Below are 14312 nucleotides of genomic sequence, written 5' to 3'. Positions count from 1 at the left end.
ATGCACAGCATTGACTGTGCGTTCTCACCGTCTCTTACCGATTTATGGTTTAAAACTAATCATCTTTTGTGTGTACACTTCACCAACATCTATATATACATATATCCCTTTCAGTGAACAATCACTTGTGTATATGCGCATATGGGTAGAATAATGGAAAAGAGTTCGTTTGTTTTGCGGTCTCGTACTTCGTTGTTCCTTTTGTTGTTGTTGTTATTGTTGTGGGGAAACAATGGTACCTTTGATGTTTCCTTTCACTTGTCCTTTTGAGTCACGGGGTAGAAGAAACGAAGTGAGTAGAGACTGAGAATATTTCATCGACTGTTCACGCGTACAGGGTTGAAATAAAAGGAATAATCCCTTTTTCCTTTGTTTCTTCTTTCCTACATAACATCCGTTTTCATTGTGTGTGTCTGTGTGTGTGTGTCAGCTCAGTTGTGGTATTGACAAAGGATTGGAACAGAAACAGGAATGACAACACTAGTGGGTTACTATAACAACGGACCGAAGTACATTGCAGGGGAGTTGTCCTTTTATTCATTCATCCCCAATATATATTTTTAGATTTTTTCACCTCTCACACATCTTTTGTGAACAAGATCATGGATGCGATTCACCAACATGTATTATCTGTTTCTTATTTTTTGTTTATCCGACTTTTAACGAAAAACTTTACATGAAACACTAAAAAAAAAATGCAATACGAGAGGCGGAAGAAATATCGTTGGAGGAAGTAGGAGCGACAGAAGAAAATTTAATAGGAAGGCTCTACAGCCAAATGATGCCAGTATTCGGCCCACCCCCCTCGCCGGTGGTAATGGGACCGGCCCCACCACCAGCCACACATCCACCACGTAATCCCATTTACAACAGCGTTTTTGGGGCGTTTTTGTCAGAGCAACAAAAACAAGCAGTTTCACCATTACCGAGCCCCAACAGAATGCCCTTTTCAAACTTCACCCTAGGGGGTCCTGAGAATTCCGGAACCAAAGCGGAAGTAACGGGAAGTGAAATTTCAAAGCCAGTATTTGCTGCTCCCTCTGCCACACCAACACTGTGGCTGCAAACGGACACCGATGTCGGGATGCCTGCAGGTATTGATCGTGCCCTACCGGCTGTCAGAATGGGAACCACGAACACGAGTTTCCCACCAGTGTTCACCACACAAAGACCGCAGACAGCCGGCGCCTCTGGTGGTGGGTTTCTGCTCGGTGCAGATAGTGGCCCGACTCCAGCCAAAACAGGCGCTGGTTCTCCTGAAGCAGATATGAATGCATCGACAAGAATGGTCTCACCAAAGCCTTCCATCTTCACTAGTCCTCCCTTTTTGAAGGGGAAACCGTTGATGCCTCAAATCACGCAGAAACATACGGGTGGTGACGCCTCATCAACTTCGATTCTTGGGGCGAATAGGCCTTCGGTGTTTTCTTCCAAAAGGAATTTCAGTTCGATGGAAGTTTCCGGACGCTCCCCCACTCTAAAACCAGTGGTGGCCGGAGCCGGCTCTGTTTTTGCCGACGCGAAACGTGTGAGGGGTGAAACCCTCGAGTGTGGGAAAGGCGTGGACGCAGCGTGGTCCGCATATGGGCCACAACAAAACGGTGGAGGTACTTTTTCTGCTGCTGCGGTCCGATCGCCGGCACCAACTGGCACTTCAGTATCTCTTTTCAATCGCAGTTCGCAGATGCAGAAGCAGCACGGTGGCGGTAACACGGCAAAAATCATGAAGGTCGTACGTGTCTTTTCATCGTTTATGATAAATGTAATGAACGCCGATGAGGCACAGCGTGAAGTGGTGGAAGAGTTCATCGAAGAGGCCTTCTTTGGCACAGTGGAATCTCACGATGTGGATAATTTTCCAGCAGCCCTACGGCAGTTACAGTCCGCATGGATCGCGCTAAAGGGAAGTCAGTCACAACTGAAGGGAGAGCGATGGGTTGTGCTTTTTGCTCTCGGTTCTCACCTGAACGTTGTTACCCGAACCATCCAAAAGGAGGAGGAAGTGAACGGTAACGAAGAGAAGGAAGGGACGAAGGTGTTAGGTGGAGCTGTTCGTCATGATATTTGGAATGTTTTGTCGGACAGCTGTACACACGCGAATCTTTTGTGTGAGATTTGTCTGCAGCTATTTTCCAACCAGCGCGACAATCACGTGCCTTACTGCATCCTCCCTATTGTACTACGTAGGGCACGTAGCGTATTTGAACTCGCATGTAACAATGGCGTTTCCACGGTCCAGTCTAACATGAGGTCTGTGCTTCTTAAACTTCATCGGTACGTCCGCGTGGCACCACCGAAGCGACAGTTATCCACTGTTGTCGAAAAACAGCGCGCCGTTGCATTCGCCGCACTACTCAGTGAAATGATGCTTTACGGATCTGCCCCACCAGAGAGCAGCGCCTTCGTTGAGGCCTTTCATCAGCATTGTATGGACGCGGTAAAAATTAGGTGCGCGTTATACCGCCATTGTGCTGATAACCTTCTACAAGAACCTCTTACTGATTCCATTATCGTTCAAGCGATGGAACTTTTGGCACGCGCCTTTGTTATTGTTGATGATGAAGCTATAGAAAATAAGCGAATGTTGTTTGTGAAGCTCACAGCCTGTGCGTTGGCACTGGGTCGCGTTCCAGTTGCTGATTTCCAGCAAGCATTTGTTGCTACTGGTCTTGAAGATTTGATCGTTGCTGTGCGTAGTTGCAACATTCGTCTCTTTAATGTTGCAATGAGGAACAATTCAGAGCTTTACGTGCGGTGTGGTATCCACAATGTATTGCAGTTTGTGTCAAAGCGTATATCACTTCTGATGGTTGTGAAGTATTATTCAACGTGTTTCTCTGATCGCATTCAAGTGCAGGATATGATTGATTATTACCAGCTGCCGTACAATGTTTCGGAAGGGTGCAATGTGTGGTTACTTCCTCTTCTGGTCGAGAAACGTATAAATGGTGTGATCGAAAGTGGTGTTCTCATTCTCAGTAACGCGAATCCGTTTGACGACTACAGTAAGGATGCAATTCGCGCTTTCGTTGAATAAGCAAGTTTCAAGATTAGATCAGCATGTGACGACGACCCGTAGTTCACGCACCGCTCCTTTTCTGCTCCCCTCCTCACCGTAAGTGAGCGTGTATGGGTTGGGCGAGAAAAAAAAGACAATTAAAAGGTATGCGTCCTCTCCCGTTGAAAGGAAGGGTAGGGGCTACCTAAAGTTTCTACAGCTTAGCACCACAGCAGCGAGGAGTTTACTTCAACAACAACTCTAACTACTTTTTGCAACATTATGAGTGTCCGCTATATGGATATTATAAAAAGGAAAGTTGTGGAATGGCGAGTTGTGGCATATCGGACGATACGTTTACGTCCAAGCTTTCACTGAGCTGCGGTGGACTTCATGTTTTTGAGTCATATCCATTTGTGTTATCCACCTCTAACTGGTCAATGGGGATATGGGTTGTGTGGCTCCTTCCAACTTTTACTTTCTTACTTCGTACAATTTGTATAGGCGTTTGCCTTCCCTAACGTTATTATAACATCTCCTCCTTATCTTTTTTTTGTACTCTTGCCTTCGCTGCACCGTGGTGGTGGGGGTATTGTTCTTCCGCCTACTCGATATGGTGAATTTACGCGATGCACGTGTATGCGAACCATTTCTTAATTAGAACGTGAACACACACCGAAAAGAGAGCGTAGCACTCATACACTTTTCCTGTTAGGTGGGTAGGAGGTATCAAGTGGGCGAGAAGCGTCCCTTGCGATCGTTTTGTGTGTGGTTGTGGAACTCGTGTTTAATTTTGCACAGGAAACGTACTTTAGTGGTTAGTGGAGCAGATGGAATCGGATGCGGGTGTGGTGCAAGTAACCAACTTCCGGGGCGGCTTCACCGGAGAGGATGATTTGAACAACGGTGAACGTCAGCAGGATGAGGCAATCGACTTAAAGCTCATTTTCAAAGAATTTGTTGAACGGTTTCGTGTCCATAACGACCATTTATACATGGCTATGCTTCGAGGTAACCTTGCAGCAGGGCTTTTTTTTATGGAAGTGGAAATGTCACATATACAACAATTTAGCAGTGCTGTATTTAACGCAATTCTTTCAACGCCTACACGTGCACTACCATTATTTGAGCATGCTGTTTGGGAGCTAGCGCAGGAACACAAGCTACTACCACCGCTAAGTCGTCGCAGTAGTATACAGCTTCAACTGTATTGGGGGGTACCACCCACTCCGCTACGCCTACTTGCTCAAGCCTCTGTTGCTCGTTTGGTATGTGTAAGCGGCATTGTTGTTAAGGTAAGTGCCTGTCATGCCCGATGTGTACGTGCAGCTATCCAGTGCACGAGTTGTAGCAGTAAAACATACATCAATGGTGGGAGAAGCGTCGACTTACCTCCGCATTGCTTAGAGAATGGTGGTCGTGGGACGGCGACCGGCGGCGCAGGGTTTGGAGGTGGAGTTGGACAGCGTAAATGTAGACCAAACCCGTACACACTGCTCCCTATGGAGTGTGAATACGAGGACCAGCAGATCATAAAAGTGCAAGAACTTCCGGAAGATGTCCCAACTGGTGAGTTGCCACGTCACGTAACGGTTGTTGTGGACCGGTACTTGGTTGACCGTGTGAGTCCAGGGTCTCGGGTGCAGATTGCTGGCATTGTCTCCGTGCAGGAGAAGCGCGGGGGTGTGGAAGGAGGTGGTAGAAAGGGAAGTAAAGGGACACGTGCCGCTGCGGGACTTCGTGCTCAATACCTTCGGTGCGTCGGTCTCATGTTCATCACTGCGAAGGACGGTGGAGCTTCCGTTCAAAGCGTCAATCAGAACTTTTCCTCTCGGGTCCGCTCTCAGTCGCGAATGGCGTGGCAGGTGGGGGAAGAAGCAGCATTTCAACGCTTCGCAGAGCAGGGTGATGTGTACGAGCGACTTGCACAAAGCATAGATCCCGCTATCTTTGGTTTGCAAGACCAGAAGAAGGCGATTGTTTGCCTTTTGTTTGGTGGTACGAGGAAACGACAGGGTAGTAATTATTTACGTGGTGATATGAATGTGCTCTTTATCGGGGATCCTTCCACAGCGAAGTCGCAACTACTCAAGTTCACAGAAAAAGTAGCCCCGATTGGTATATATACATCCGGTAAGGGAAGTAGTGCAGCTGGTCTAACAGCATCTGTCATATCTAGTGGAAATGGTGACTTTGTGCTCGAAGCAGGTTCGATGGTGCTTGCGGATGGGGGTGTCGTTTGCATTGATGAGTTTGACAAAATGAGGGAGCAGGACCAAGTGGCGATCCATGAGGCTATGGAACAGCAGACTATATCCATTGCTAAGGCTAACCTCACGACGATGCTTAACAGCAGGACGAGCGTATTAGCAGCTGCCAATCCAACGTTGGGTAGTTACGATCCGCTTCGATCAAATGAAGACCAAATGGACTTTCAGAGTTCCATCCTTTCTCGCTTTGACCTCATTTTCAAGGTAATTGACCCACGTAACCCCGAAGTTGATAATAAACTCGCGCAGCACGTGATCAATCTACATAAAGGGGGTAGTGCTCGTCATTCACATAGTACGACAACAGCAGTTGTTGAACGTTCTTTCTTCACAAAATATATCTCATACGCCAGAGCTACTCGTCATCCCCGTATTTCAGAGGACGCCATGTCTGTGCTGCTAGACTTTTATGTTCATGTTCGTCGTGAGGCACATCAGCAAACCCTCGATGCATTGTCCAACTCCGGTGGGACGAAGGCTCAGACTCCTATCATTCAAGTAACTGCGCGCCAGCTGGAGAGTCTTGTGCGAATAACGGAGTCCATGGCCCGCATGCGTCTCGATGTACTCGCCCACCGCGCAGATGCGGAAGAAGCTATACGACTCTTTAAGTCAGCGACGGTGGATGCAATCAAGAGTGGTGTGAGTGATCAAAGTATGACCGCTGCTCAAAGTGAATTAGTTCTCCGTATTGAGGATGCGTTGCGAAGGCGGGTAGCACTCGGCGCAACGGTGGAACATAGCCGACTAATGTCGGAGATGGCTCGCGTCGGTTTCGATGTGAAGCTTGTGGAGCGTGCCATCTATGCAATGATGAAGCGCGAAGAATTGGAGTGGCGGAGGCAGCGCACCCAAATTCATCGGTTACGTTAACATAGATATATAGATTACTTTTAATAGACCCTGCGCAACTGCGTCCTCCCATATTTACCTTCCTTAACTTCTTCTTACTTGGGTACCTTTTGCGAGTTAATCTTTTCAGTGTAGTAAAGAAACGTTTACTTTGCCTGACTCTTTCATTATGTAATAACCACCAATATCGGTAATGTAACTGGTAGTTGTTGCTAAGGCGCAAGTTTCAAGACCGTGAGGTGAAGCTGTTATTTCTGCTGAGATATAGTATGTGCCTCGTTTCTTAAAATCAACATTTACACAAATATATATATATATATATATATATATATATTAACCTCTCAGAAGCGTGAACCAGCACACTAAGGCGCCTCTGATGCAGCCGTTCAACCAGTGGGATGGATTCAATATTATTGGGAGGTTTTTTTTTCACTATATAGTATTACACAGCTGGTTTGTTGCACATTTACAAAAAAAAAGCACTTACTTTCTCTCTAATGTTAACTCGTTGCTTTCCATTTCTAATTTATCACATCTAATGCATTATTGAAACGTTTTGTAAACAACAATTTGGTGTCAATCAAATGGGGGCGAAGCTTTACAACTTCTTCAACAGTATTAGTGGCGAATGGTAAGAAAGGAGGAAGAAAAAGTTTCAGAGGAGCCCCTAGCGTTTAAAAGATGTCAACATCCGAAGGAGATTAGGGCGGGGCGGAAGACGAAACGAGATAAGACCGTGTTGAAAAACGTTTATTCGAAAGAGAATGGACAGGTCCAGCTAACAAACAGCCTTATTACCACAAGGCGTCGCAGAAATTTGTTGAATATATGGTTGGATGCTCGAGGAAACGTAGAAGCCAACTCTTTTGATAGAGTGGGTTGTGGTGAGGCTACTGCTAGTCGATTCAACAATGGTGCGGTCATCGCCCCAGGCACTGTTAATATACCGAACTTTAAAGTGGGGTCACTGGAAATTTATCGCCGCTTCCCATTAGTGTATGACTATCTCATGCAGCACCACGATTGTAGTGCCATCGAGATGTATCTTCATGAGGTCTTGACAGTTTTGCAGGAGAAGACCTTACCTACGGTGACTGCAGGTACACTCAACGTAATGGACGGGTTCGAGAATGGTCAGAAATCAAAGAGCGTCACCATTGCTGTGGCGGATTTCGGATGTGGCACCGGCCGCATTAGCTGCATGTTGTCTCGTCACAGTGCCGTTGGTGCATTGTACTGTTATGACAGCGAAGCAGCGATGCTAGGTCCATGTATTGACAACGTGGTGCGCAGCATAGCAAAATCACGACTCGATGTGCGCGATATTTGCATTATTCCCCACGGCGACTGTTCACTACCCACGAAAAGGGATGAGTGCTTATATATAGGCGAAGAGAGTAATGGTAGTGAGGCTGCCACTGATGCCCCTCGAATCACAACAATGAAACTGTGCGTGCGCCCGTACAGTTTTCAGAATGTTCAACAAGGTGCCCTTAAGAATCATGCGCGTTGTCGTCTCATTGTTTGTGCATGGTCACTTTCATATGTTATGCGTGCACACTGGGGCGCCGATCGCTGGCATACCGTAGTCGACGAGACCATCAATAGCCTTCTACAGCTGCTTGAAACTACAGCTGTATCGCTTGCAAATGAAGGCAATGAAGTGACTGAGGACTCTGGCTCCTCAGCACTCATCATCATTGAAACCTTAGGAACCAACACAACGGAGCCACGCCGACACAACACGCTGCTAGAACGGTTGGAGACGCATCACGGCTTCCAGCGACGGTGGGTGCGCACAGATTATAACTTCCGTGAACCTACGGAAGCAGTACAACTTACTCGCTTCTTTTTCGGAGAAACCCTGGCGCAGCGTCTGTCTGAATCTGGGAGTACCACACTGCCGGAATGCACGGGTATATGGACTCGCTGGAGAAAATAGGTTTTGTTTAGTTCCTGAGAACGCGTAATCACATATCCTCTTTCACACACTGGGCTGTATATTCTTCAACTTTCAACTCGTATCGCCGTTTTTACTATTTTTTTTTTTACTTTATGGGGAAAAGAGTGTGATAACGTACTGTGTGTTTCTCATTATGATATTTTTGTTTTTTTTTTTGCTTCTTCTGTCTTCGTTAATATTTTACGTGGTCAACGACAACTTTCGCCGGTATGGTGGATAATGGTGCTTGAGTAAGGAGCCAGAGAAAGGAAAAAAAAAAGGACCCACAGGAATATATCCGCCCATTTGAGCATGAAAATATTGCACACACGCGCGGCAGCAGAGCCCATATTATTGGCTACAACCTGTCACAATATGAATCTTCTTGCTGTTGTCACCAAATCACTGGTCGTTGTGTACCGCTCAACTACACTCACGGTTGTAACGCAGTTTGCGCTATCGATCCCAGCCGATGAAACGTCGGTTTGTGCTTGCTGGTCACCCTCAGGCCGCCTGCTGGTGATTGGACTGCAGAACGGTGAAGCGTTTCTTCTCGATGTTGAAAGCGGCGATCTCGTACGGCGATTTGTTCCACGTAGCGATGCAGAGTGCTCCAGCATTATGGTAGAGGACATTAGTGGTGGCACTGCACCCGCACCGGCCGCAGGTGATGCGGACAACGATGGGGATGACGAGGGAGTTGGCAAAAGTTACGATCCCTTGCGACAACCACCAGTGCTGTTCACGTCGATGAAAGGCGCCATCATGGCCTGCACGTGGACGACGGTAGCCTCCCAGGTGTCCTCAACTAATCGGCATCAGGAACGCTGCTTACCTCTTCGTACCACCGTGTTGTCTCCTATTCTTGATGAGTTGGAGCGTGAAGATGAGACTCCGGTGCTAATTCTCCTTGACCAAGAAGGGGGCTTGAGTTTTCTTCCCGGAGGAATGCGAGAGGTTTGCTTCGTTCCGGCAAGGTTACCGGTCAATCTAACCCCAAATCTTGCGTGCGTGGACACGTTTGTCGTTTGCAAACCATCAACTGCAGCTGGAAAGGAGGGCGATTCCGGTGGCTTGGCGTTAAAACACCTTGATTGTGCGACTGGTGACAGTTCCAAACGTGATGCCGATAACGCGGTAGCAGCACATGTGGCGTATTTGGTTGTGCGCCGCTCCTTATCAAAGGAGCACCCGCACGTGATACGCTTTGATTTGTCTCCAATAATCGCAAGCGCAACTCGTCGTGATGTTGTTTCTGTGTGCTGCATTGCGGAATACTGCCGTATGGGCAGGGACTGCTTCTTGTACTCGCTTCGACGGTGGACCAATCTCATTTGCACCGTTCACAACGATATGTTCCTCCCGAAGAATGCGATGCTGCTGCGCGATTCTCTGGTAGAGGAGATCGCTCACCCACAGGAGAAGGAGGTTATGAAGTATTTTAATGCTGTCAACTTAGCGACACTGGTGAATGACGCAGAGGAACTTTCGCAGCAGCTGAAGCAACTGATACTTCAGATATCAAACGTTGCGTACCGCTGTTATGATATTGCTCTTCACATATCCGAGGCTCATTGTGCGGATCGTCAACGACAACGTCTTCTTCTTAGCGTGATTGGGAACCTTCGACTCCGCTGTAGCAACCTCATGCGCGAGATGCGACATGGGGCAGAGCGTGAGAAGGAACTACTGCAGTGGGTTATACAACGCGCTGCTTTACTAACGAATGCCACTCCACCAGCAACTGACGTCCTTTTGCTAAATGAACCTCTCCGAGCCCGCTGGCATTCCATGCTGCTTCGTACACTTCATCGCATTGGGCATGGGGAGTCCGCTGTTACCTCCTTGGTTGATGAAAAGGGCATGAGGAATGAGGTGGACCTAGCACAAATAGTAAAGTCGTGTATGCCGCGCCATTATGAAGTTACTGGCTACGACTTGCCTCTAGTTTGCCAGCAGAGTGATCCAGTACACATTCGTCAATGCGAAATACTCATTAGCGACAAAACAAGTTTTGCAGTTGATGGCGTCATGCTGCGAACGGTGGCGCTTACGCGGGAAGAACCGTTTCAGCCCTTAACCGCATTCTTTGTCCTTGAGCGTCAACCAGGTGCCGGTAGTGTCTTCAGGCAGGTACAGGAATGGGTGTCTGTAGAGACCCAACAACTACAACTCACAGTTGATACCGCTTCATTTTTATGGAGTGCAGTAGTTGATGAAGAGAGCCATTGTGTTGTGCTGTGGGAGCAGAAGGTCACATCTCAAACACCGTCAGCAGCTCTTACAGGTGCAGCAGCGAACACTTGGGCGGAGCAAACTTTGGTGTTAGCCCTCACCGATGAAAATGGGGCTCTGGAGTTGCACAATGAAGGTGTGGATGAGAGTGTCGATGAAACGGGTGGCAATGCTACGGAAACTAGCGCCCAAGAGGCGAAATATGCGGTGCTTGAGGTTAAGGGCATTTCCACGAAACATCTGAGGGTGTCCGTGAGTCAAGTAAGAGGGTTTGGCGTGCTGTATGCCAAGGAGCGCTTTGTTGTTGTTGATTTTTACCGTGGCTAGTTGCGAAAGGGGATCAAGCGCAATCGAGTTTAGTGTCCCAGGAAATTACCATTCGGGAACTGTTCTGTATTGTATTACTTAGCAGTTCATTGTAGTTGCCCCGAGTGTCGCTACGGTCTCTGGTAAATTCATAGAGAGCGGTTCCTTTTACCATCCGATTGCTGTACGTGGGTACACGTGCGGCGCAACTGCTAGAAGTTGGGCTTCGGAACGAGACGGAACCTTGTGTCGGTGTCACCCGAAGTCTACACAATTCTTACAACATATCCTACTCTCTGTTGTATATTTTTGTTACGCGCAATTTCTTTGCCTCTACGACTGATGCACGATGTTTCATGTGTTTCCTTCCGTGTAATTTTTTTCACCGTATGTACAACATCTCCCATCCCCCTTTTCTTTTTGATACCCAAATTGCTCCATTTCAAAGAAACATAACCTATTACACAAAGTCACGGGTCAGGCGCATTTTATTTTTATTTACTTGTTTATTATTATTATTATTATTATTTTCCGGGGAATACACACAGTTATTTATTTAATTGAGCCACCCAACACATAAAATGACTGAAGCACTCTACAACTTCATCGAGAGCGAGCGCTTCCAGCGGGTCTCGGGTATTGTTTCCAGCGGCGCGAGCACCATTTACCAATGGTTGAGTGAGCGGGCGTGGGCCGTGTACACAACAGGCGCCTTCGTTTCTGTTCTTGTTGCCCTTGGAAGTGCACACGAAAAGCAAATATTGGCGGATCACCTCTATGGTTCTCATGCACCTCTCCAACAGCAGCAGGAACGAAGCAATACCATAGAAGGTGGGAAGAAATTACTACAAGAGGAGGCCTCTCAGGGAGTCCGGCAGGTTGTGTGGATGATGCCTCGTGAGGATTTCATGCAGGAGTATCGTGAACGTCATGGCATTTAATGAACGAGTGACGGGCAGTAGTGTTAAAGGGTGAAAGAAAAAAGACAGTAGATGATGTGGGTCATGAAGAAAGTGTGTTGTTGTGCTCTTTTGTGTGTGTGTGTGTGTGTGTGATAGTGAAACAGTTTAGACAATGCGCGGTGGTGAATTGTAGGCTATTCGGAGAGGCTTCGCGTCTTCTACCACAGTGGTGCACTCTTTGGTGTTAGTTTACCTTTGTTGCCATCAAGTGATGGGGAAGAAGGAAGGCTGATATATATATTTATAAAGTTATTCTCTCCCTTTTTAACGAGGATGGAAAAAATATTGCATGTTGAAGTTGAAAAAAAGTCACGTGGACAATATCGATGTTGTTCTTTCTTTAGGAATGCTGTGGGTGCCGATGAATGAGTGTTCTACCGCTGTTATTATTGTTTCTTTTCGCTTGTGTGTGGAAAAAGCTTCATGAACTCACCGAACACGCCACAACATCTCGTTCACCTCTTTGCAGAAACGATAACACTGAATATTTCATTGTGCGAGATCGGCGTGCAAAGCATTTTTGTTGTTCTTTTTTTTAAAAAAAAACTTTGTGTTGTGTTGTTGTCGCTGTTTATTTTTTTTTTTCCTCTTTGGTGATTTGTTGAGGTGTACGCACACGTTACTGACGCAACGCCACAATACTCGCGTTCCGCCGATTAAAAGCTGGAGAAACCGATCAGATGTGTTGCCTAAATGTGTTCCTCGTTCCATTGTGATTCAAAGAAGGCTGTTAAAAATTATGATATCTGAGGATGAAGCCGACGGAAAAAGGAACAAAGCAAAGGCAATGGTGAATGAAGTAAGAGAGAGGAAATGAGAAGGTTCCGGCACATCAGCATCTTCATCTTTTTTTCCTTTTTGTTGGATGTGCTGTGATTAGGGGGGGGGGAAATAATTTTTTAAAAAAAAAGTAGGTCTCGTGTAACGGATAAATGCGAGTTAGCGAAAAGTATAGCAACACTACTGAACACATACTAACACGCAAACAGTACACTGCCGTCAGTGGTCGCTCAACTCGCGCTGAGAGAAAAATGACTTGGCCCTGTAGTTTGCCGCAGAGGCTCTGCTGCACTTCAAATACCACTTACATTTCCACCTTCTTGTATTTTCTTTATTATTATTTTATTTATGGTTTGTATGTCTTCTGAAGGTGGAAGGGTGACGGGTGCCCTCCACGCTATCTTTACCAAAGGTTGTGTCGCTAGTTGCACATAAGGTTAGTAACAAATTATTTAGTGTTAACCCTACGGTCGCCACCTGCCTCTGTTAAGACATATATTTGCTTACCCCTATTGCGTTTGGTTAAGCATTTGGTTACTTGCAACTGATGAAAGGCGATGATTCTGTTCATGGAGATGCAACGACTGACCTTCAGTCCCCTCGGGAAGATGTTGTAACTATGGCTAGTGACGGGGATCATATGATCCGTAAAAGCTTAAAGGACAGTAACAGTGATGCCCCAATCTTTGGGGAGTTGTTGGATGCTGAGGTTACTGTTAACCCAATGAAACTCCGCGAAGCCTCCCGCGCGGGGATTCCCCCATTGTACCGCAGTGCTGTGTACCGATATCTCTTAGGGGTCTCATTTGTTGATAAGTCACGTGAGATGACGGTGGAACGCATGCAAGAAAAGGATTTCGAGCAACTTGAGGCAACTTTTGCTCAAATTGTAGCATGCGATGAAAAGGGGGGGTCAACGCGGTGTCATGCCTCGCATGCACTCTTTGCAGCTAATTGCGACACCATGATGACACGGAGGGAGAGCAAATTTGTGAATGGGTATCGCTGCTCAGATCGCTTCTCTACTTTTGGTTGCACGACGTGGCTCGCAGTTCTCGCCCGACTGAAGTATATGCCTCAGTTTGTTGGAAACCATGAACGTCGTCAACGTATTGAATCCGCATGGAGGGCTTTGTACGTCTGTCACTCGGAGGCAACGCCAGATGAGGTAAACTACATCTTTGAGCTTGCCATTGCTTTCGAAGCAGTGTACAGTACTGCACGAGACATATATTTTTCCGTAGAATCAATATACCACTTGTTGACGCATCATAACAATGTGCTTCAAAACAAGCAATGCCTACAACACCACTGTGGTGTGTTTTTAATGTTGTTTCGTGCTACAAACTTTGAGTTATATCGCCACTTCGTAACTGAAGGCGTTTCAGTACTTGATTGGGTGCCGGGGATACTTACGACACTGCTTGCTGGACGACTGCATGTGGAGGATTTGCTTCGGTTGTGGGATGTGTACTTCGCGGATGCTCAGAACTGCTTAGGTTTTCCGCTGCATCCGTATGTATGTCTAGCCATTCTGGCAGAGATGACTGAGGTGCTGATCGAATGCGAGAAGTCGGGCATTATTGAACTTTTGCAAAATATGCCGCGCATGAGAATGGGGTGTATCATTCAGAGGGCTATCGCGCTAAAGGAGTCGGTACTTTCACAAGGACTGCTTTAGAGAGTAAATGGAAAACAGTGTGTCCACGCCCTCTTCCCCTTCCTTCCCAGTTGTTCTCTCGCAGTACTCTGCGGGTACGTAGGCATGTGCGTGCCAAAGGGCGTAAAACGAAGATATCGGTAGGAGGTTTTTGCATTTCTTTTCTGTGGGATGTTGTCTTTGTGTATGCTTATCTGGTTTTGCTTGATTTCCTCCTTTCGTCAAGATTGGAAACTCACTCATTCGGGGAAGCTGTTGCCACGGATATGGGGTTAAAGAATTTACTTTCTCCCTTTGTGTCCATTCT

General features: G+C 46.8%; 6 protein-coding genes across 6 annotated transcripts; all 6 read left to right on the top strand.

Annotated features, from left to right (window-relative positions):
* Positions 1–778: 778 nt before the first annotated feature.
* On the top strand, positions 779–3037 carry TEOVI_000487500 (uncharacterized protein; the record flags this gene model as incomplete). Its single annotated transcript, XM_067221710.1, has 1 exon — positions 779–3037. One exon carries the CDS (start codon positions 779–781, stop codon positions 3035–3037), a length of 2259 nt encoding a protein of 752 aa, XP_067077811.1.
* A 791-nt stretch (positions 3038–3828) lies between these two features.
* On the top strand, positions 3829–6141 carry TEOVI_000487400 (DNA replication licensing factor MCM5, putative; the record flags this gene model as incomplete). Its single annotated transcript, XM_067221709.1, has 1 exon — positions 3829–6141. One exon carries the CDS (start codon positions 3829–3831, stop codon positions 6139–6141), a length of 2313 nt encoding a protein of 770 aa, XP_067077810.1.
* Positions 6142–6748: 607 nt separating this feature from the next.
* On the top strand, positions 6749–8062 carry TEOVI_000487300 (uncharacterized protein; the record flags this gene model as incomplete). Its single annotated transcript, XM_067221708.1, has 1 exon — positions 6749–8062. The coding sequence occupies one exon, from the start codon at positions 6749–6751 to the stop codon at positions 8060–8062; it is 1314 nt and encodes a 437-aa protein (XP_067077809.1).
* A 312-nt stretch (positions 8063–8374) lies between these two features.
* On the top strand, positions 8375–10624 carry TEOVI_000487200 (uncharacterized protein; the record flags this gene model as incomplete). Its single annotated transcript, XM_067221707.1, has 1 exon — positions 8375–10624. The coding sequence occupies one exon, from the start codon at positions 8375–8377 to the stop codon at positions 10622–10624; it is 2250 nt and encodes a 749-aa protein (XP_067077808.1).
* Positions 10625–11184: 560 nt separating this feature from the next.
* Positions 11185–11544, top strand: TEOVI_000487100 (Archaic Translocase of outer membrane 14 kDa subunit; the record flags this gene model as incomplete). Its single annotated transcript, XM_067221706.1, has 1 exon — positions 11185–11544. The coding sequence occupies one exon, from the start codon at positions 11185–11187 to the stop codon at positions 11542–11544; it is 360 nt and encodes a 119-aa protein (XP_067077807.1).
* A 1348-nt stretch (positions 11545–12892) lies between these two features.
* On the top strand, positions 12893–14026 carry TEOVI_000487000 (Rab-GTPase-TBC domain containing protein, putative; the record flags this gene model as incomplete). The annotated part of the gene is made up of 1 exon (XM_067221705.1): positions 12893–14026. One exon carries the CDS (start codon positions 12893–12895, stop codon positions 14024–14026), a length of 1134 nt encoding a protein of 377 aa, XP_067077806.1.
* Between the last annotated feature and the right edge of the window lie 286 nt (positions 14027–14312).

Source organism: Trypanosoma equiperdum (assembly GCF_001457755.1).
Source record: "Trypanosoma equiperdum strain OVI genome assembly, contig: ctg_1480, whole genome shotgun sequence".
Taxonomy (NCBI): Eukaryota; Euglenozoa; class Kinetoplastea; order Trypanosomatida; family Trypanosomatidae; genus Trypanosoma; species Trypanosoma equiperdum.
This window is presented reverse-complemented; position numbering and strand designations above follow the sequence as displayed.